The sequence below is a fragment of the Podarcis cretensis genome, assembly GCF_951804945.1.
Source record: "Podarcis cretensis genome assembly, chromosome: 3".
In the NCBI taxonomy this organism is placed as follows: Eukaryota; Metazoa; Chordata; class Lepidosauria; order Squamata; family Lacertidae; genus Podarcis; species Podarcis cretensis.
The window spans coordinates 54028458-54051416 of record NC_137172.1 but is presented as its reverse complement, the minus strand read 5'-3'; the positions used below and the strand labels follow the sequence as shown (position 1 = coordinate 54051416).

Below are 22959 nucleotides of genomic sequence, written 5' to 3'. Positions count from 1 at the left end.
GAAATAAGATAATTATTTTAAATTTTACACTGGATAATTTATTTATTTGTTTAATAAACCTGTGTATCACCCTCCATCCATGGATCTCAGGGCAGTTCACAACATAAAAATACAAGATAAAAACATAAGTTTAAAAAGAACAAAAAACCCACAAACCAATAATCACCCAGCCCCACCCCATTCCCCTTCCACAAACATCTTTAAAGGGGCATAGAATGTTAATCTTCCAAAGGCCTGGTTGAGGAGAAACATCTTTGCCTCGCACCTAAAGCTGTATAATGAAGGTGCCTGGTGAGCCTCTCTGGGGAGCGAATTCCACAAAAGGAGAGCCACTGCAGAAAAGGCCTGTTCATGTGTCACCACCCTCCAGATCTCTCATGGATGAGCCACACGAAGAAGGGCCTCAGATTATGATCATAGGGTTCATATGGAGAGACACAATCCTTGAATGTTGTGAATCTCAGAATTTTCTCACCAACCATTCTGATTCCTCAAAACATGTTTGTTTGTTTATAAAGTCTCTATAAAGAGCACATGAAAATGGACAACCAGTACTCTCTTGCCCCCAAAAGAGGTAGTGGCAACTGGGTGGTAATTATTGCAAGCTTCTGGGTCCAAGGAGGACTTTTTAAAGGGAAGGCTAAACCTTAAATGCAGCTTCCATACATACACATTCACCACTCTCTGGACCCACCCTATCAACCCACCCACTACCCAAAGCCACAATGGACAAGAGTCAAACTCTTAGAAGCAAGATGGCTTCTAAATACCAGCAGCTTTCAAAATCGGACAGGATAGTGCACTGGACATCTCATTTGGACCTGTACTATCAGTGGTGTTCACATCTCTGTGGAGACCATTAGAGAATAGTGATTTTACCCTGAAAGTACTGAGCAAAATTGTCACAGCCACAGCACATCTCAGAATCTCCCTTACGCACCCCTCTTCTTCACACCTGTGCCAAAAACCTTTCCAGCCCACTCCTTCCCTTGCTTTCTATGCTCAACTTTCAAGTGGAGAAAGTCTTCAGTTCTCCTGCTGAAGCCAAGAGAAAGAGAGCATCTTTGAGCAAATATGGTCACACTGGCAACACAAAAAGCAATAGATGTAACTAGAAAATAATGGGAGTTGCATATATTAATTGTATAATGGACACATTTCTGACTAGAGAATACTGTGTGATATCTTCCCCTGTGTTGTTCTCCCATTGCTCTTGTGTGTGAGAGAGGGAACTTAGGCAGGAGAACAGGTTACCTAAACTGATTCACATCCTGATATGAGGTGATATGTCCACAGAACATATCATATCATGTTGGAGGAATCTGTTGACAACAGGCTAGCAAGCAGATTTCCTTCCACTCGCCCATTCAACGAACCTGATTTCTGCTATGCTATGGATTCTTTTTGCCCGAACACGTGAATGTGAAAGTGTACATGTTGCCCTCAACATGCTCTTGCCCATCCTCTCTCTCACACATCCGTGGACTTAAGTTTCTATAAACTGAAAGTGAAATGTTCACAACAAAAGTTGGCAAGAAGAGCAGCTGAAACATCACAGGATGTCCCTTCCGCAAGAGGCAGGACTAGTTTTTGCTGTGAACAATTGCTAATGTGTGTGCTCAGCGCATTGTCAACAAAGCAGCAAGCTCATGACTGAAGAGAAAACTGTGAATAAATGTGAGGAACTAGACACAGGCATGAGAAGCCTTTCTTGTTACTATGAAAAAACTGATAAACCTTCCATTTTACATTCATTGTTTCAAGCCGCAGGAAGCTATATTTCCGTTTGAAGAAAACTGAAGTCACAGTTTGCATTTCACCCAGAAACAGCCTGACACAATTAAACAACAATTATAACACTTTGATGCCAGAATTAGACAGCAATGCAGACAGGTGTAAGAAACATATGAACAGCTAACAAAACCTTACAATCCTAACATTTGTCAACAAAAAGCTTCCCATATAAAAAGTTTATTGCATTTTAATAAACAACATCATATATAAGATAGGGATGCAACAGCAAGGAAGGCCCTCTTTTTCCAGTAAGACATCAGAAAGGGAAAGGAGACACTTGACACAGAAGCAACTGTATGCTTCCGCAGCAGAAGATGCTCTGAGGAATGACAAGAGCAATTTGCATTTCTATAGTTTCCTTTGTGTGCCCAAACTCCCTAAAGCATTTTGCAAAGAGATAAGTATCATACCTGGCTAGGAGAAGTGATAGGATGTCAATACAGTAGCAGCTCTCTGTGCAACCAGACACAGCAGCTACTCAATGCATAGCAATGCTCCCACACAGCTGTAAACATGAGGGCCAATTAATCTGTGCTGGTTAGAAAACAGGAAGTGTTTGCCTTTGGGTAAACTTTCCTCTTTTAGATAGTTACCTGGGTGACCACAGGAAGGTGCCTGGTTCTCTGATGCTGCTGCTGTACAGTAGGAATACATGACTCACACACCTCAGAACTTCACCTTTTTATGCAAGGCATGTATAAGAAATGGAATAGGGGAGAAATCATGAAGGAAGGGTATACACGAGAGGCCAGCAGTTGTAGGGAGCAGGTCCAGTGGGCCAAAGCTCATAATGATCTCAGGCTTACAATAAAGGTTTGATGTAAGTAATAATAAAGGTTTATTCTGCTATGGTCAAAGCAATAGAAAGAACAAGCAAGAAGTAGGTCCTTTGCATGGAGAAGATTGAGAAATGCTATTGGGTGACAGAGAGAAGGTGAAACTGCTCAACACTTACTTTCCCTCTGCTCACCCAAAAGGAAAGCAGGCCCCAACCTGGTGATAACAGAATAAACAATGCAAGGAGGGAGATGCAGCCCAAATAGGAAAAGAGGTGGTAAGCAAATACCTAGCTGCAGGGTTCTGTCCTGCGCCTTTTGTTATGTGTGCATTAGTTCAGATCCCTGCATTGCAGAGAGTTGGAATTGATGACTCTGGGGTCCCTTCCAACTCAGGAATGCTATGATTTGATGATTCTATGAAGTGTTCCCTGTAACACCTTAATCATATTACCCAACTGCAAACCCGAATGGAACCAAACCTAATGTTTTAATGGCATTTTTCTCACATCTATCTCTTGCTGCCTTTGTCTCTTGTTTCCCCCTCCCTTTATTGCATTCCCCCCCCCCACCATATTTAGACTGTGAATTTCCGGGGGTGCAGAGACTGGGTGTTTTGGCTTATGAAACTGTAAAGCACCACGTACTGACGGTGTGACGACAGCAGCAGCAGGAACACAATAATGCTGCTAGTAACAGAGCAATTTATTCTCTCTGGCAAATTCGAGGTTTCCGAAATGCAACCTCGTTACATGCAATCTTTTGTTCAGATCAAAAGGAAACTCCCAATTGAACAAAGTATCAGACACACTGGTAACAACGAAGGCACCGGGGAAGATCATAGCTGCAAGGAGCCTTACAAAAATGTATATTCATTCTACACCTGTCCTGTCAAGCTGTTTTCCCTCTCAGTGTAATAATACTTAGTTCTGATACAGCACTTTGTGCACATGGCCTCCATGGGGCTGTCCCTGAATAAGTTTGGCCCAACTCATAGTCATGGACATGCCTTAGACCTGGTGTTCACCTCTAGTGACGTGGGTGATCTGACACTAAGTAAAAGTGAAACAAAAGAAGTGCCATGGTCAGATCACTTCCTGGTGCAACTGGACTTCTCCGCGACCCTTCCCCTCTGCAGGGAGGTGGGACCAATTCGGATGGTCCGCCCCCGCCACTTAATGGATCCAAATGGTTTCCAGAGAGTGGTAGGGGATGCTTTATCCCATGTTGATGGCCTTTCAGCTGATTCCCTGGTGGCCCGCTGGAACGCGGAGTTAACCAGGGCTATCGACTGTCTGGCTCCGAAGCGCCCTCTCCGATTGCATGGAGCCCGGACAGCTCCGTGGTTTTCTTCGGAGCTGAGGGCGATGAAACAATCGCTGAGACGGCTAGAGCGTCGGTGGCAAAAAACTCACTCCGAATCTGACCGGACACAGGTTAGAGCTCAACGTCGAGCCTACCAAGTGGCGATAGCGACGGCGAAGAAGACTTTCTTCACCGCCTCTATTGCATCTGCAGAAAATAGTAGCAGGAGACTCTTTCAGGTGGTTCGTAATTTAACGGAACCACCTTTACCACCGGGGCCTTGTAAAGACCCCAAGATCTCCTGCAACGATTTTGCAAATTTTTTGCAGATAAAATCACTCATATTCGGAAGGAGCTAGACACCACCGTGGGAGCAGTGCCGGGGCGGGAGAGTGCTAGAGCTCTGTCTGGTCAAGTTGCATGGAATCAATTTCAATCCGTTACCCCCGAGGATGTGGACAGGCTGCTTGGACACGTGAAACCAACCACCTGTCTCCTGGATCCTTGCCCATCCTGGCTAATAAAAGCAAGCCGGGAAGTGCTGGGCGATGGGCTCTGTGGGGTGGTGAATGCTTCCCTCTGTGAGGGAACATTCCCAGATCCGCTGAAAGAAGCGGTCATTAAACCGCTTCTTAAAAAACCATCTTTAGACCCGGCCAGTATGGCCAACTATCGCTCAGTCTCAAATCTTCCTTTCTTGGGCAAGGTGATTGAGCGCGTGGTTGCTGAACAACTCCAGGCACGCCTGGAGGATGCGGACCATTTGGATCCCTTCCAATTGGGATTCAGGCCTCATCATGGGACTGAAACTGCCTTGGTTGCGCTGGTTGATGATCTCCGGCGAGCTAGGGACAAAGGTGAGAGTTGTTTCCTAGTTCTGCTGGATCTCTCAGCAGCCTTTGATACAATCGACCATAACATCCTTCTGGACCGTCTAGAGGGGCTGGGAGCTGGGGGCACTGTTATACAGTGGTTTCGCTCCTTCCTCCTGGGCCGTGTTCAGAAAGTGGTGGTGGGGGATGAGTGTTCAGACCCCTGGGCCCTCACTTGTGGGGTGCCTCAAGGTTCCGTCCTCTCCCCCATGCTTTTTAACATCTATATGAAGCCGCTGGGAGAGATCATCAGGGGGTTTGGACTGGGTGTCCATCAATATGCAGATGATACCCAGCTCTACCTCTCTTTCATATCAGAACCAGTGAAGGCGGTGAAGGTCCTGTGTGAGTGCCTGGAGGCGGTTGGAGGATGGATGACGGCTAATGGATTGAGGATGAATCCTGACAAGACAGAAGTACTGTTTTGGGGGGACAGGGGGCGGGCTGGTGTGGAGGACTCCCTGGTCCTGAATAGGGTAACTGTGCCCCTGAAGGACCAGGTGCGCAGCCTGGGAGTCATTTTGGACTCACAGCTGTCCATGGAGGCGCAGGTCAATTCTGTATCCAGGGCAGCTGTCTACCAACTCCACCTGGTACGCAGGCTGAGACCCTACCTGCCTGCGGACTGTCTTGCCAGAGTGGTGCATGCTCTAGTTATCTCCCGCTTGGACTACTGCAATGCGCTCTACGTGGGGCTACCTTTGAAGGTGACTTGGAAACTACAACTAATCCAGAATGCGGCAGCTAGACTGGTGACTGGGGGCTGCCGCCGAGACCACATACCACCGGTCTTGAAAGACCTACATTGGCTCCCAGTACATTTCCGAGCACAATTCAAAGTGCTGGTGTTGACCTTTAAAGCCCTAAACGGCCTCGGCCCAGTATACCTGAAGGAGCGTCTCCACCTCCATCGTTCTGCCCGGACGCTGAGGTCCAGCGCCGAGGGCCTTCTGGCGGTTCCCTCATTGCGAGAAGCAAAGCTACAGGGAACCAGGCAGAGGGCCTTCTCGGTTGTGGCGCCTGCCCTGTGGAACGCCCTCCCATCAGATGTCAAAGCAATAAATAACTACCTGACATTCAGAAGACATCTTAAGGCAGCCCTGTTCAGGGAAGTTTTTAATCTGTGATATTTTAGTGTATTTTTGGTTTTTATGGAAGCCGCCCAGAGTGGCTGGGGAGACCCAGCCAGATGGGCGGGGTACAAATAATAAATTATTATTATTATTATTATTATTATTATTATTATTATTATTATGTCAGCGATCCTCACAACAGCCCTGAGAGCCCAGCCAGTATCATTATCCCCATTCTGCAAGAAGGGGAGGACAGACATTGGCTGAAAGAACAGGGGCTTCCCTAAGGCTACCTTCTTCTCATTTTTACATTTTAACACAACCGTTAGCTAAACCATGAGGATGTGATGAACTCAGCAACTCCTACATCTCCCATCCCCTATCAGCTAATTTTTTCTCCCCTTCCTCCCCCCGCAAGTAAATCATCACTTTGGTGCCTTTGGGAGAACCTTACTGGCTCCTGCGATCAGGCCTTCAAAAGGACTCTATTTCATCAGCACGTGCACTTACACACTCTCTCACACAGCAGCAACAGCAGCCTTACAACTATCCTCCAGGGGTCACAATTGGGTTACAAATTTCATATAACGTGATGACTGAGCAGCCTGATTTAGAACAATTTATTCACATCCTTCTTCATTAAGATTCAAATGGAATAAGTAATGTAGAAATTGAACAGATACAGAAAATGTGCATAACTTGCTCCTGTAGTCAGTAAACATTTATTCACTAAGCAAAGATCTCTTCTCCTCCCCCTCTCATTTTCCTTCTTCCTCCCCTCCCCATCCTTTTGCCTTGCTGTTTTAATGCATAATTAAGAAGGTCAGAATTAATGAAGCAGTGTGGAGTAAAGTTCAAGGAATCCCCAGGCACTATTTATTCTATTAGATCTCAGGAGTGAATGTCAGATTGGCAATGTTAGAGGCAGAAGTAGTTAGGCTGGCAGCATCCCAGAAAGGAAACTACCAAGGGAGACTTACCTGCAGTGTCAAGTCATTCCTGAGCTCCTTCCCTGCAAAAATCACACGCAACTGGTCAGCTGGAACTCCCTGTCGCTTAGCAACCACCTCCTTGAGCTGGAAGATGCTGGTGTCTGAATCAACCTCCACTGGGAAACCATGGCTGGAGTTGAACCTGACAAATACTGACCAAGAACAAGACATATTTTAAATATATGTGTATATATATATGCCTGAATATTTTGAAGTCTGAAGCATCTGAGAATGGCACAAGAAACAGCTAAGAAAAATGGACAATGGGCAAAATGGTACTGTAAAATGTTAGTGTGTTTTATCATTTTAAAAGGAGCAACATTGTTATATTGCAGTTTATTATTTTGATAGATAATTCCAAGTAAGACATTCCACCATGTAATTTTCTTAACTAATTAAACATGCATTATGTTTCAGATGTCACCCTAAATTACATTTACTATCTGGAATGAAATGCAGACTTTATTAGCAATATGTACAATAATCACTAATATGAGTTTAGTCTTGCCCTTGGGACAGATCGAAATATATGCTCAGCAAATATATTTTCTCTCCCTCTCTCTCTCCAAACAAATGCAAGAAACACATGTGTGCTGTGTGCAAGCTGCTTTTGAAGGAAAGCTTTTAAAATACAGTAATACTGATTCATACACACTGGCCTCCCAGATATATAATTGCCTAGAAAATAACGATGGAGAGAAAATTGTATATTTTATGCAGAGTCTTAAGTCTTTTTCTAGAGCAGTGTGGTCTTTCTCAGAGTTCACTTAAATAAATGCAATGCATAACTTCTGTTGACATACTTGTGGAATGCCAAAAATTACTCCAAAATTCAGAGCTATGGCAACCAGTCAAATCATACACCAACATTTGGCATGTAAGATACAAACTACCACCATTCACAACTCAGGGTTGCTTTTTCATTATTTCAGAAATATAACTTGTTGTTTAGTCGTTTAGTCGTGCCCGACTCTTCGTGACCCCATGAACCAGAGCACGCCAGGCACTTCTGTCTTCCACTGCCTCCCACAGTTTGGTCAGACTCATGTTTGTAGCTTTGAGAACACCATCCAACCATCTCGTCCTCTGTCGTCCCCTTCTCCTTGTGCCCTCCATCTTTCCCAACATCAGGATCTTTTCCAGGGAGTCTTCTCTTCTCATGAGGAGGTCAAAGTATTGGAGCCTCAGCTTCAGGATCTGTCCTTCTAGTGAGCACTCAGGGCTAATTTCCTTAAGAATGGATGCGTTTGATCTTCTTGCAGTCCATGGGACTCTCAAGAGTCTCCTCCAGCACCATAATTCAAAAGGATCAATTCTTCAGCGATCAGCCTTCTTTATGGTCCAGCTCTCACTTCCATACATCACTACTGGGAAAACCATGGCTTTAACTATACAGACCTTTGTTGGCAAGGTGATGTCTCTACTTTTTAAGATGCTGTCTAGGTTTGTCATTGCTTTTCTCCCAAGAAGCAGACATCTTTTAATTTCATGGCTGCTGTTGCCATCATGGAGCCCAAGAAAGTAAAATCTCTCACTGCCTCCATTTCTTCCCCTTCTATTTGCCAGGAGGTGATGGGACCAGTGGCCATGATCTTTGTTTTTTTGATGTTGAGCTTCAGACCATATTTTGCGCTCTCCTCTTTCACCCTCAATAAAAGGTTCTTTAATTCCTCCTCACTTTCTGCCATCCAGGTTGTGTCATCTGCATATCTGATATATATAACTTACATCATTATTATTTATTGAATTTATATGTCACCCTATACCCGGAGGTCTCAGGGCAGTTCACAGAATAAAATCAAAATATAAAACCACAAAATACATAATCAAAGCAAAAACAACAACCCAATAACAGCCCCCCAGCCCTACGTATTAAAAGGGCATAGGGTGTCAATCAAATCAACCACATCAAATCAATCATATACTTTGTGAATGATAGTAATCATAAAAAGATATGGGGCAAACCGGAAATTCCTGTAAACTAACTAGAAAGGCATGGAACCTCTTTTCCTAATCCCTGAGTATTTATTTACATAATAAATACTCCAGAAACATAGATGTTCACAAAGACACAGATTCATTCATTTGCACTACCATAATCGCACAACGGCTGTCTCTTCTTTCTCGCATCTGGTTTCAGTTGCTATCTTTGTACGCTATAAAACATGGAACAAGATACATGGAAGGGAGATTCACATAGTCCTCAAACTTTTTTTTAAGGGAAATCCAGGATGCACACTCTTTCCTTTGAACTGGAGACAGCAAAAGAGAAGGAAACTGATGGAGGTCATTGTCTTGTCAGGTTCTCCCCACCACACCACCCCTGGTTTATGAAAGCCCATCCATGGCAGCAGAGATTGATTGGGAATCAATAGAAAATGATGTCAGTAATTATCTGCTGGGTGTACTAAACCCTGCCTCCACCTCAGGGGCACTGAATATATGGGGTGCAAAGGACTCCAGCCCCCCCCAATATTTTGGGGAAGAGGGCTATACCCCCCAATATTTAGGTGGCTGCCACCCCCTGCCACTGCTGAGTGCCCTCCGTGCGCCCCAGCCCCCGCCCCTGCTTGTCAGCCAAGGAACTGGGTCAGAGTCAGGGCAAGCAAAGGTGAAGGTCACTCTCTGCGCATCCCACCTCCGGCGGTATCACATGACATGTCACATGGCCCCTGCTCCACCTGGCTCCATTTTGTGACTGCCTGTGCCTGCCTGTGACCCTGCATCACCATTTTGTGACTGGTTGGCCTCAGTAATATTCATCCATATCAAGCAGGGCCTGGGGTTAGAAAGTTAGAGAACTGACACTGTACTGTTGCTCAGAATTTCTGCTGATATCAATTAGCATACAATTTAAGCACCAGGAGGATAGCCATTTCTTATGGCAAGCCAAAAAGGAATCTGTTGTTAGAGGTTAGCATAAGAAGCACTCCCCACCACCCTTGACTTCTGTTGTGAACCATTAAAGGAAGGTTCCTAAAGCAATCTTGAAGATTTTCCGCTTCTCAAAGGCAGCTGTCCCTTGTGAGTTCTTCACAGTTCGACCTGCCACTGTCTTCCCTGTGGCAGTCATTTTTTTTTAAAAAAAAAAGTTTACACACCACGTCTTTGTCTGTTATCCACCTCATACCCAAATAATATAATAGGATTCCCTTAAGGAACAAACTCTTAAAAAGAGATTTAGAAGCTAAGTCCACCATCCTCCAAAATAGCCTGAGGCCAATTTTGCCATGTTACATTATGTGACATGACCTGTTTGCTGAAAACTGTATATGAAAAACAATGTGTGCTACAAAACTGAGTAGCAATTTCAAGGGGTAAAATATACATTTAAAATACTTAAAATATTGTTTACATACACATTAATGATCAGCTCAAGTTATTTTTGAAGCACTACATTATGAATTCATAAAACTAAGCTCTACACCACTATGAAATCCTCAACACTTTTGTTTGGGTTTACTAAGTACATTAAAAGCGAAGTTCATTGTGGTCAGGCATGCAGGTATTTGTGTGCATGGCTATTTTAAAGTTAATTTTTGAGATACAAGTTTACCAATATACCAAACTTACACAAATCAGTGGGCTAAAAATAATAATATAAATACATATGTATTGTACCCAGTCCTATCGGTAGTCCACCAAGAAGCACATCATCAACAGAAGTCAAGGATGTGGTAATAGGTGGCACTGAGCAACACGTCACCACACATGAAAAACAATTCAAGAGTCACACAATGCACTGCAGTACGTCCACATTTGGACAGTGTGTAATTTTATGTTGTATTCTTTTTCCCTAACCTGATTATGGAGGTAAAGTACAGGCTGACACTTGGATGAGGACAACACTGCATCAACAATGTAGAAAAATATGCACAAATCTAGTCACCTTTAAAGTGCCAGGTCTATGTGTTCAGCTTCTATCTGTTCACCTTCTTGAACAGAACAGGACTAAGGAGTCTCTCTCCACCCAAGAGTTAAAGATGTCAGTGTATTTTCACTGATGCTAGAACATTCAATAAAAGAGGTATCCAAATATACTAGGGATTATTACTGAAAAGGACAATGAAACAAAAGCACAATAACACAAAATGCATTGCTTGGCAATGTATCAAAAGATTAAATCTCTACAAGCCTTTATTCCTTGCAAATAAAGACATTGACAAATGAATAGCATTATAATTATTTTTAAAAAATCTTTCATACACTTCAAATTAGTAACGCTGTAATACATTTTCAAATTATTCACCACTGTCCTCTCTTTAATTTAATTGTGCTTTCAGCACTGTAGCATAGGTCTTGGTCTTTTTGCTACTCAACAAACCTGGAAAAATTGTTGCTCGGTGATTTAATACCTTTGCAAATATATATATGCTCTCACACACACACATACTCACACATCATATTTGCATAACGTATAATACTCCCAGCAGAATATTCATCTTTGCATAATGTTTTCTACCAGCAAATGACAAAGGGAAGGAAGAAGGGCATAATAAATCCTGCTTACATTATTCTAATGTTACTGGGACATTGTAACTTCTTTATTCTGTCAGGAACAGTTACCCTCAGATGTTTAATTCTTTTTGAACAAGCCAAAAAGGTCCATTACATAATGCAAGTAGTCCCCTCTCATAGAACAATGGTTTCAAGATTGGATTAAAAATTATATAAGAAAAAAGGCGCCCACTGTCATGCCAACTGCTAAGGTTATTGTAGGATGGGGTACAGAATAGTAAGCTGATAAAGTACCTTCTGATATTTTATAGAAGCGGTCTATTGCATGGGTCCCAATTTTGTTTGAAAAACAATCAACATTGATTTAAAACAAACTGACCTGCAAGACAATGTCCACTTCCCAACCATAGCCACCTGCCCTTACCGATGGGGGTAGGTCAGGAGGTAGGTACAATCAGGAGCTTAAAGTGAGCTCCCTATTGTTCCATTAAAAGTGGGGCTGCCAGTCAGACGACTGACACGGTCAGCTCTACTGGGACTACACAAAGCTGCACTACGGAGTTCTTGAGCAGAAACTCCCTCATGCAGATGAGGCAGATCATGGTCAGTGCCAATCAACTGATGGGCACTGTCAGCCAGTCCCGCTTTGTCGATCTGCAGGCACAGCTGGGATTCAAAAGGCAAATGGACTTTTCCCTATTGCAGCCAATCAGTATGGAGGTGGCCGTTTGAATGCAAACCACAACTGCAAACAGAGTCTTGCTGAGAGTCACTTCGCACTTTGACAGGTGGGTAGAATAACACACCTGTTAATGTTGATTTATAGGGGGGGCAGGACTTAAGGCTCTGGCCCACCAACTGGCTCCAGTTCCCCACCTGTTTTATGGACCAACCACCAAATCCTAATTATTTTTTGGAAGCTCTTCATACAGTAAGACTTACTTCCAAGTAAATGTGTTTATAACTACGGCCTGGGAATAAGTAGAATTGCACTCAGTGGACTGTATTTCTGAGTAAATAAACACAGGACTGTACTGCAATTAATTTACTCTACCTTGGTGTGTACAAGCAGCAGCATACACTATCAAATAGCTCATTATAAATATAAGTGGTCTTAATATTTCAGCAGCCTTAACATTTGGAATGTCTTTTTATTGAAACAACTGTCTGTTTATTGCAGCTGGATGCTTGTTAAAGGAGTTGATAATTATTTGCCTGAAAAATGTGACATTTCTAGATTTGTGGGTAGCATAGCCAGACAAATAGCGCAAGTCAGCTATGAACAACCGAGCAATTAGGAACAATAGCATTAAACTTTTGTGACAATACTACGACAGCAAAAGAGTAGATGTGCTTACAAGTTTAAGATGAAAGGATAACCATTCTTAGAACTAGGTCCTATGCTCGGTTTCTTCTTGCACACTTCCTATGGGCATTTAGCTGGCAACTTTGAGAACACGATGCTGGTGTAAATGGGCTACTGGCCTGATCCAATCATGAATCAGAATTAAATAACAACTAATATTGTCTAAGATTTCTAAACGGAATGTTTAAAAAGTAGGTTCAAGGGTTGACAATGAATGTTTTGTTAATGTTTAAGTTGGTATTTGTTTTGTGGAAAAGAAATATAGAACAGTTGTTCTTTTAAAAGTTATACATATTTGATAACCTAACAATATACAGTGGACGCTCGGGTTGCAAATGTGATCCATGCGGGATGCATGTTCACAAGCCGCAGCTGCATGTCTGTGCACACGCGAGTTGCGATTCGGCGCTTATGCGCATGCACGACCGCCGAAACCTGGAAGTAACCTGTTCTGGTACTTCCGGGTTTTGGTGGTCCATAACCTACCTGAAAAAACACTACCTGGAGCGTCTGTAACCCTAGGTATGACTGTAAGTGATTACAGCTATGAAACCATAATGTGAATAATAATAACAATAATAATAATAATAATAATAGTTAATTCATACATCTAGGAACTACCGTAAATTGTTTTGTCCCATTATATATCCCCCCCTGCATTTCTCCTTCCTATAACCAATCAAAACATGCATATGGAAATGACTTAATTTGGTCTTTATAGACGCTTCCACTAACAAAGCCAAGACTATGTTTTGGCTGGCATTCAGGCTAAGTACGTTTATGGGCTTGATTGCAGGGGTTTGGTGTGATCATTTGGAACGGGAGAACTGCCTGAACTGTCTTCAGTACAGATGGTGTGAAGCTACCCTATAGACTTTCTGTGCCTGGAAGTCTTATTCTGTTCACAGAAGGGGCTATGATCATGTGGAGGTGATTTTCACCCAATTCCCACTTCTTCTGCAGCCTCCTGGACCAGCTTCTGCACTGCTCCTAAAGGTTCTCCAACTCAACCAGACTTTCAGAATGTGCATAAAGGAAACCACCTCCTCTCATTCTTTGAGCATAATTCTGTTCACAGGATCTGTAGCTCACAAGATCTCAAATACAAGTATGTAGAATTTAAGGAATGCCAGTGGCACTTAAAAAAAAGTGCCCTGTGCTATGCCCTAATTTCATTTCCACACCACTTTTTATGCTTCTTTATAATGTAAGGGAATAAAGCCACACTCTGCTAGTTTCTGAATTAAGGCAACAACCATGACCACACCATAGGTGAGGGAGACCGACTGCGGAGAAGCCACTGACTTCAAGACACTAGGAATTCAAAAAGGGGGAGAATGGGTGAAAAGGACATCTCAAGGTCACTTTCACCAAGTAAAGCCAACCTGAGATAGTGGGTATAAACTGTTTAGTATTCAGGGATTCACTGTATGTTACAGGGGATATGTAATAAAAGATATGTTGTGTCATGTCAGTTCACTGTATGTTACAGGGGATATGTAATAAAAGATATGTTGTGTCATGTCAGTGTGTTCAGTGATTCCCCACACTTGCTCTGTTTGCAGGGAAATTCTGGATGTGATGAAATTACACTTCTCATTACTAAATGTTATTGAGGAGACACAGATCTCTAATAGTCAGTTTTCCAGGCTAATCTTAGTTCAGTCTCTGCCCAGACAGTTGTTGTCTTGTAATATCACTGTAAAAAAGGTTTGTAAACAAGATCAACAGCAACCAGCCCATGACTGTTGTGGAGAAACAGCTAGTCGAGGCAGCTCTTCGCCTGATGTGTTTTGCTGCTAAATAGTATGATTAAGCTGATTCTCTCAAAATGGGTTTGAGTGGGCCAGACTCCCACAGAACTCTGTACTGTTGATAGCTTTGAACATTCAGAAAAAAAGGCAGAGCATAGAACCTTTAGAACATGAGTCACCTTGACAGGAGGCTGAATACTGAACTCTGAAGCAAGCACAATTATACAACTTGGAGCAGTCCTAACAGCCAAGTTTTCTTTGCTCAGGACTCCACCGCTTTAACTGCATTCTTCAGAAGAAGTGCCTGAAAGGTTTACACTTGTGTCTTCTATGTGGAAGAATAAAATATAATAGTGTTATATCTTGTTTGCAAATCCAATATATTTATCTGTATGAGCAGATCAGCTCAATTCAAGATAGACTTGGACCACCTATGCCGCTGTTACAGAATAACATATAACGTTGTGTACCAGCACTGGTATGAAGAAGCCTCACACAGGAACTGGAATCAGCATAGCTAAAAGCTACTGTCTTAGTACGGTGTCATACTGCCTAATGAGCTACTGTCTCATACAATTAAGCATGTCAGAACTTCTTCCCTTTTGTTGCCCTTCTCACCCTTGCCAGCATGGCTTCCTTCATCTACATTATTCCCATAACCTCACAAAGTGTTTTCTTTTGTCCATCCCAGCAGGACTTGCCTTTGGCATGAAATCTAAAAGGTGCCCCATGCAAGCCCTGCTTGCAGAGGAACAATCAGGAGAGAACTTGAAGGCTCTCAATTGTTCCTTTGCAGCTTTGGCTTTACCCACCTCATACTTGGCATCACACATAAGGTGGGTATGGCTTGTGAAGAACGACCTTGTGAGTCAAAATAGGTCAGAGGATGGGTCTAATTTGGCCCACAACCCAACATTCTCCAAGCCTGTCTTAAGTGATGGTGAATTCTGAACAAGAGGCAATTTTTTAAGGATACTGAGATCCACATATAGGGTACCATGGGTAGTTTGAGAAAAGAAGCAACACAGTTATGCCCTTCCATGAACTTTATTTGCTAGGAAGGAGCAGTCTGGGTTCTCTTTATTTCAAATGAAAGCAAACATAGTACCTAATAAACCTATAAACAACCAAATATATGCACTGGCCTTCCAAGGGCCTGAAAGGAAAAGAACCATGAAATACAACTGAAGTCAACATGTATTTGCATAGCTTAAAAATGCATTTGCAAAAAAGAAGAAAGGAAGTAAAATCCAAACGTAAGCAAGCCTTTCCAATTCATCAACACAAAAAAATAGTATGTCAAACAAACTTAATTTCCTTGAATAAATTACCATGTCATTAAATACTGTATAGCTATGTCAGCAGCTCCACTTTATAAATCTAAATTTTATGGGGGTATAATTCAAGTTTCTAAATATCCCAACGCTCATGATTTAACATGAACAGAACTTTGCAGTGTAAAAGAAACTATATTTGATGGATAACAAGTTTGAAGGTTCAAATAATTTTGTATTAACTTATAAAGATCCAAATGTATCCTTGATATTCATATTAAAATGGTATGGTCTGGTCAGACGAGCTGCTGTTCATCTATCCACCAAGTGAGTATACTCAAGTCTGTAAGTGGACTTACTCAGTTCAACTGATCTATTTCTCTATCTATAATCATCCAGTGTGCATGGCACTTTACACTATAATGTAAAGAAAAGACTTAGTTTCTATTGGCAGTGAGGCTCTGGGGCACTATAGTCTGTCACAGTCATCTAGGTAATGCAACTGCATTAGTCAGTTGCCATCACCAGATAGCCATACAAAACTCTTGTGCATAAAAACTAAACTAAACTAAACTAAACTAAACTCTTGTGCATCACAGGTGTGCATGAGTATGCATGTAACTGAGAGAGCCTAAAAGTGCTCCACTCATGACAAAGCAAGCTTTGGGCACAAACCTACATATCTAAGTGATGATGGTAAGAGGGAGAAAACATAGAAACATGGATTTGAGGTAGGTGTGACAGATTCCTACACTCTCTATTTGACATTTCATTGAAGCATTCTCCTAAAAAGCAAATACCTTTTGAAAAGCTGGACCACAGCCTGTGGTGTTTCTGAAATTGCTCACCTCAGATGTATGAAAGAAGTGTGCCCCCATAGACCCTTTGGGTTTGATGGCTCTAATAAGTTCATGCCATCACTGTGAAAGTTGTTCCCTTTACCAGCATGTCCTTGTTTTTCAATATCAGACATTTTTTTTAAAGAGTACGAATAAACATAGCTGCCTTTGTTAAACAAGCATCTGAGGAGCCTTTGGGCAGATCACCTAGATGAGCACAGCAAGCATTACCATGAGTCTCTTGGGTCATAATCTATGAACAAAGAAAGACAGGATGAAACAAAACTCTGAGAGCTTTTAAGGTCCATTAGAAGACAAATTGGCTTTTTAATTAATACTAAGCACAAACAGATCATGACAACATTATGTATATCTCTGTGAAAGGGATTATGTAAATAGCATGCATTTGCGAAATTGTTAACTATGCCATTTGTATTTATTCAGCACAGAAGTCTTCTAAGGTCTATCCCGTAAATACCACAGCCTTCCAAAACGATAATTCCTTTTGTAATAAAGGGCTGCCCATAAGCAAACTTTTTGAGTTGTTTTCAGCATACAAATATTCAACTCAGAGCAAATAAATTATGCATATTTTAATACAACAAACTTTGCAGGAAGCATTGAATTGATCCTTGACCAGTGTGGTTAGTAACTATGATCTTAGATGGCGGAAACCTAGATTCAAGTATTTAAGTACAAAGCTCAATGGGCGAGTCTTGCGTAAGTGGCTGTCTGTTTGTGAAGCTAAGGCCTGGTCTACATTGCCACTATGTTGCTCTGGGCAACGTGGATCTTATACCCAAGCGACTCAAAGATAAGCTGTATGCTTTCTTCTACTTACTGCCACATAACTCAAAGGTATGGAACCTCAGGCCTGTGGGTCCTCCAGACCTCTCTGTCCAGACTTCAGGACTCACTCTAATCATGTCATCTCCTCAGGCCACGCCCCTCACTGGCCCTGCTCCATAACCTCCTTGAGTGCTTTTGCATGGTAGTAATGTGTCTTTGAGCAGTGGTAATGTCTCTTACTTATATTGATGGAGGATAGAGAAATGTGGGTTATAAACCTCTGGATTTTTCATGGGTACAATGCAAAAAGGTAAGAGTCACATTCATTGTCGTGCCCACTTTTGCCTCTGGCTCTGTCCATCACTGACATGTGGGCCCCATAAAACTACCCAGAAGGGAATTCAGCCTGCTTGACAAAATTTCTCACAACATCAAGAACACTGCTCAGTTCTTTATGTTAGCTGGAGGAGGAAGGAGGATACAATTTTGTTTTATTGTACTGTGAAATTGCTTCAAGATGCTTCTTAGGAAGCTCTTCATAAATGAAATAAATAACAAGAATATATAATACAGAGCAAAAATCAGCAAATTCCAGGAAAATCCAGTCTGATTTTCCTCCCAAATTTTTGCCTTGAGGTTTTGTCCATTCCTACTCTAGAGCAAAAAACGACATCTAGCCACCAAGTGCGCCATTGCTGCCAGTAATGGAAAACTGTAGAAAGAAAATAGCCGAGGCACTAACCTGACCCATTAGGACTTCCATTTAAAGCTGAGTGAAGTGCTTCTTGTATACTGTACATAATTAGTATGATCAGTTGGGACAGTTTGTAAAACCATTTGGGACCTCTCTAGATGAAATGCACTAAATTAATGTCAAGTCATTATCACCATTACTCAATAGATGGTGCCTTATTTGCTGAGTTCAAAATGGAGTGAGCCACAGAAAGAAATATGGAAGAAGCTGCATAACATGATTAAAGTATGCCTTCTAAAAATCAATTTCCTCTCAATAAACACAATTCAAAATGCTAATTTGAGAATAGGGGGGAGGATTGCTTAAGGATAGCAATTTCTTGGTGATACAGAGAAGGTCAAAAAGTCAGATCTACATTGCAACTGGAGGAGTACATGTTTGTATATTGGTTATGCCAGGTCCCAACACATTTGATGGTTTAATTATGAGTTAACAAGTTTGTGAACTGTCTTCTCAGATTTTTCCCTCCGCTACCCCTCTACCATGCCCTACTGTTTTCTTGCTCCTCATACAGAAAGCTGTAAATCTTGAGATCAGAAGAAATGAAAAAGGATTGCCCCTCTCCGCAGATCCATGGAAAATGTGGATAAACATTGCCATAAGCAGAATGAAAACCAGTTCATGAAGCAGAGCAAATCTATCTTCAGATTTTCAACACACCAGGCAAGTTCGGATTTTGGAAAGAAAAGTATACCATGGCACTGGAATACAGTGAAGCGCTCCTGGGTGGAGTGGAATTAATGGGCACATAAGAAGTATAAAATCCACATTAAGCTATGGTATGGATGAGCCCACAGATCATCCCTTGTTATCAAGTTCAAAACAAATTTGGTATCGATACATGAAGTTGAAAGCACCAAACTGTCCACAGAATTACAATTTATGTGCAAAAGTATAGGGACATCTTTCAGGATTTGGGCCCTCAGTCAGAGGGTCCAATCAACTATATTGAGCATGGGAAATTCTCAAATAATTGAGAAGAGTGAGGATATTTTCTTTAAAAAAAAAAAACAAAAATAAAATGCAGGAACATTCTAACATTGTAAGATTTTGAGAAACATGTGCTACTTTTTCAGTCTGCCGTGATAAAACTAACTAGAATACAGAGTATCTATTGACTCACTATAATAAAAATGTCATTGAGAATTTCATCAAGTCTGTATTAAAATTCAAGTTATGATGCAGATGAAAGAACAAAAATTGGGTGTCCCTTTAGATGATATTTGGATAACATGGAACACCAGCTAGACTTATCAAAATAGAGAACCATTGGTGCCATCCCCATGCAAGTGGCTGCATTGAATTCTATGAAACTACAAATCAATGCACGTCTCTCACAAAAAAAACCCAATGGACTGCCTACCTACTGTATTTTTCGCCCTATAAGATGCACTTTTTCCCCTCCAAAAAAGAAGGGGAAATGTGTGTGCGTCTTATGGGGCGAATGCAGGCTCCTTGGCTTCAGCGAATGCAGGCTCCTTGGCTTCAGCAATAGAAAAGCCAGCAGAAGTCGCGGAGCCCCTTTAAAGAGCGCACGGCTTTTGCGGGAGGTGGGGGAATTCCCCCATCTCCCGCAAAAGCCCGCAGGAGGGTTGGAGAGTAGCGGGAAGGCGTCGCGCGCCTTCCCGCTGCCCCCCATCCTCTGGGGCTGGCGATGGGGGAAGCGCTGCTTTCCCCACAGCCAGCCTCGAAGCCGGGTTGGAGAGTAGCGGGAAGGCGTCACGCGCCTTCCTGCTGCCCCCCATCCTCTGGGGCGGGCGATGGGGGAAGCGCTGCTTTCCCCACCGCCAGCCTCAAAGAGCAGACTCTCCTGGCTTCAGCGGAAGCAACGCGAAGCCTCCGGAGCGCTTCCCCCATCGCCAGCCCCAGAGGATGGGGGGCAGCGGGGAGGCGCGCGACGCCTTCCCGCTACTCTCCAACCCTCCTGTGAGCTTTTGCGGCAGATGGGGGAATTCCCCCACCTCCTGCAAAAGCCCGCAAAAGCCGCGCATTCTTTATAGGGGCTCCGCTCTTGGGGGCTTTTCCCCAATGAGGGAGAAGGGACTGACTGGCCGTTTCAGTCCCTTCTCCCTCCTGGTTGAAAAGCCCGCAGGAGTCACGCTGGGCTCCTGTGGGCTTTTGCGGGAGGTGGAGGAATTCCGCCACCTCCCACAAAAGCAGGGAGAAGGTCTTGGAGTAGCGCACAGGCTGCGTGAAGCCTGTCCACTGCTCCCAGAAAACTAGGTGCCCCCCCCTGAAAACTAGGTGCGTCCTATGGGCCGGTGCGTCCTATAGGGCGAAAAATACGGTATTTTTATAAAATAAAGTGAGGAGCAATGTATCAATGAGAATATTTCAGCAGGCATCTAAAACTTTCTGCTCATAAATATGAGAATGCAAAGACAACGTAATTAGAATTTACATGGCTGTTAAGTAAACTTGCAGTCTGACATCTTTTGTACTGTTCTCTTAGGACAGCAATTCAAAGGAAATAAGAGTCTTAAAACACTAATCAATGAGGGAAGCCTTTTGTAAGATTACTTGTAAAGATTTCTGGGTCATGCGCTTTTAATCCAAGATTATTGCTCGTTTCCTCAACTTGACAGGTTTATCTGAATAAGAAACACTTTGTGGTAGAAAAAATTCATGCTTTTATGCTCAATAACAGTTTTATGCTGGAAGCACTGCCAGGTTGTAAACAGCATCTCCAATATTTTCTTTTTTCTTTTTTTAGGCACCAGAAGACAAACTACAAAAACATAACCTTTCCATTGTCAACACAAGACCTAACGGTTTATCATGCATGACATGAGTCACTATTTAGGTTGCATAAAATTGCATTTTCTAGATGCTTTTAGTTAAAACTGATTTATCATTGCGCTAAGGCCTTTAAAAAACAGAAGCACACAGAGTCCCTGCCTGAGAAAAAAACTTATGTCCCATTCACCGTCCAGCCTGTACAGTCCATCACTGCTTGTCTAGACAGACAGAATGAAAGCCTCTTCATAACCAAAAATAAAGACTGGTGCATCAAGCTTATAAAAATTAAAAACCACACTGCATTAATTATAAATCATAAAAATATGTTGCGACATTAATGTTAATGAAAATGTTATTATTATCACTAGTGTTTGCCAGAAGAATAATGCATGCGTGCTCACACACATATGGTTGTGTCCCTGTTACAAAAATACATGAATAATATAATTCAGTGCTCAGTGATCACACTTTGCTGTAGGTTAAAAAAAAGCCACAATAATTATGTTCATTACTGTGATGGGTTAGTTCAAGTCCAGTTAAAGCTGTAAATCCGCCTTGCGGCTTTTCATTTTATACAAGAGAGAAAGCTTGCAAGAAGCATAAGGAGAAATCCCAGATTGGCTTCTGATTTCTTTCCCCAATGTAGAGCTATTTTTGGTCCCTGAACAAACCTCAGAGTAAGTGTATTAGAATAATTTAGTAATATATAGTTTCATGTGCTAAATTATTTCCCAGTTGTGTGAGTTTACAAGTATAAAAATTATAGTAAAAGATAAACTGCTGGATATTAAGCGGTACAGTTTACTTGGCATTCTTTTCCTACATTTCAGTGGTGAAAATAAGGACACTCCTGAACATGTCTGGTGGGGGTTGGAGATGTGTGTGGGAGCCTAGTCTGGGCCCAAAGCTATTCAGACTCAAACAACTTGGCAAGCAAAACTGCATGCAAGCAGGTAGTGAAAAAAGCAAATGAAGAAAGCCACAGACATCAAGGCAAAACAAATACATAATACATCCATTGCAACCATCTTTGGCTATGGAAGAAAAACCCTGACAAAATACACACATCATATTGTTAAGGAATTATGCATTTATATAATTTCAGTTTTAGAGTGCAATGTTCTCAGTTTTCAAGCTAAGGGACACAGGGAGTGCATTCATGGCAAATGATTCTTAAGTCGAAATAACAGTTAAGTGATAATAAACACTTTGAATGAAGAAGTAGGGTTTCTCTTCTTTATGTGTCTGCCAGCTTCTCTTCACAAAAACAAGTCCCCTCCAATCTTAATTGTTTTCGGCAAGCTATCCAGTTTAGCTGCCTGCCTACCTTCTGAACATACTCCTCTGATGAGCTGCACAGTACAGCTTCAGTGGGACAAATTTGACAGGCAAGAAGGGGTGCCCAGCTGTCAATACATACCAGGTGGAGACGACAATCACACAGAGAATGTCTTTTCCAGAGGGGCTCACAAGTACCAACTTTAATATTTAATATTCTGTTTTCTGATACATGGAATATTATTATTTTTCACAGGCCTTGGAAATGTTTAATAGATATATTATCCCTGCTTGGCTCTGGTTTTGTCTTTCTTTCACGTCTATATTCCCCTATCAACTAGGAAGACGCATGAATCTAGGCCGTAATCTCGGCCCTCTGCTTGCAGACATGCATGGACTCCTGAAAGCTGCTCTTGAAGGTCAACTCCCTAGGGTGACATGTGATGAGGCACAAGAAGCCGCAGCTGGAAGGGGGCAATTGGAAAGTCATCTGCGTATACACAGAAGTTGTCAGTTCCTGTGCATGGAGCTTTTGAGATATAAGGCCAATGGAAGAGAGAGACTGCTGGATCAGGCTAATGACCCATCTAGTCCAGCTTCCAGTGGTCACCCAGATGCCTGTGGGAAGGCTACAAGCAGGACCCAAGCGCAAGAACACTCTCCCCTCCTGGGATTTCTAGCAACTGGTATTCAGAAGCATAACTGCTTGTTATTGTTATTGATAACAATCATAATTACATTTCTTAGTCACCGTTCTCAAATATGACGTAATAATATAAATACATATGTAAGTAAACTCTAATATACATGCCATCTAATGCCTGAGAGTAGAGGAAAGTTTAACTTTGCACCAATAAGATAGTAATGTCAGCACCAGGCAGACATCACTGGGAGAG

At 42.3% G+C, this 22959-nt stretch overlaps 1 protein-coding gene across 3 annotated transcripts in view; it reads right to left on the bottom strand.

The window, feature by feature from the left end:
• Window positions 1–22959, bottom strand: part of PRKN (parkin RBR E3 ubiquitin protein ligase) — a 638032-nt gene that overhangs the window by 529986 nt on the left and 85087 nt on the right. For all 3 annotated transcript variants that reach the window (XM_079971894.1, XM_079971892.1, XM_079971893.1), the window contains exon 2: window positions 6801–6964. In XM_079971894.1, the coding sequence (XP_079828020.1) occupies window positions 6801–6964 (164 nt within the window). The remainder of the gene's footprint in view (window positions 1–6800; window positions 6965–22959) is intronic.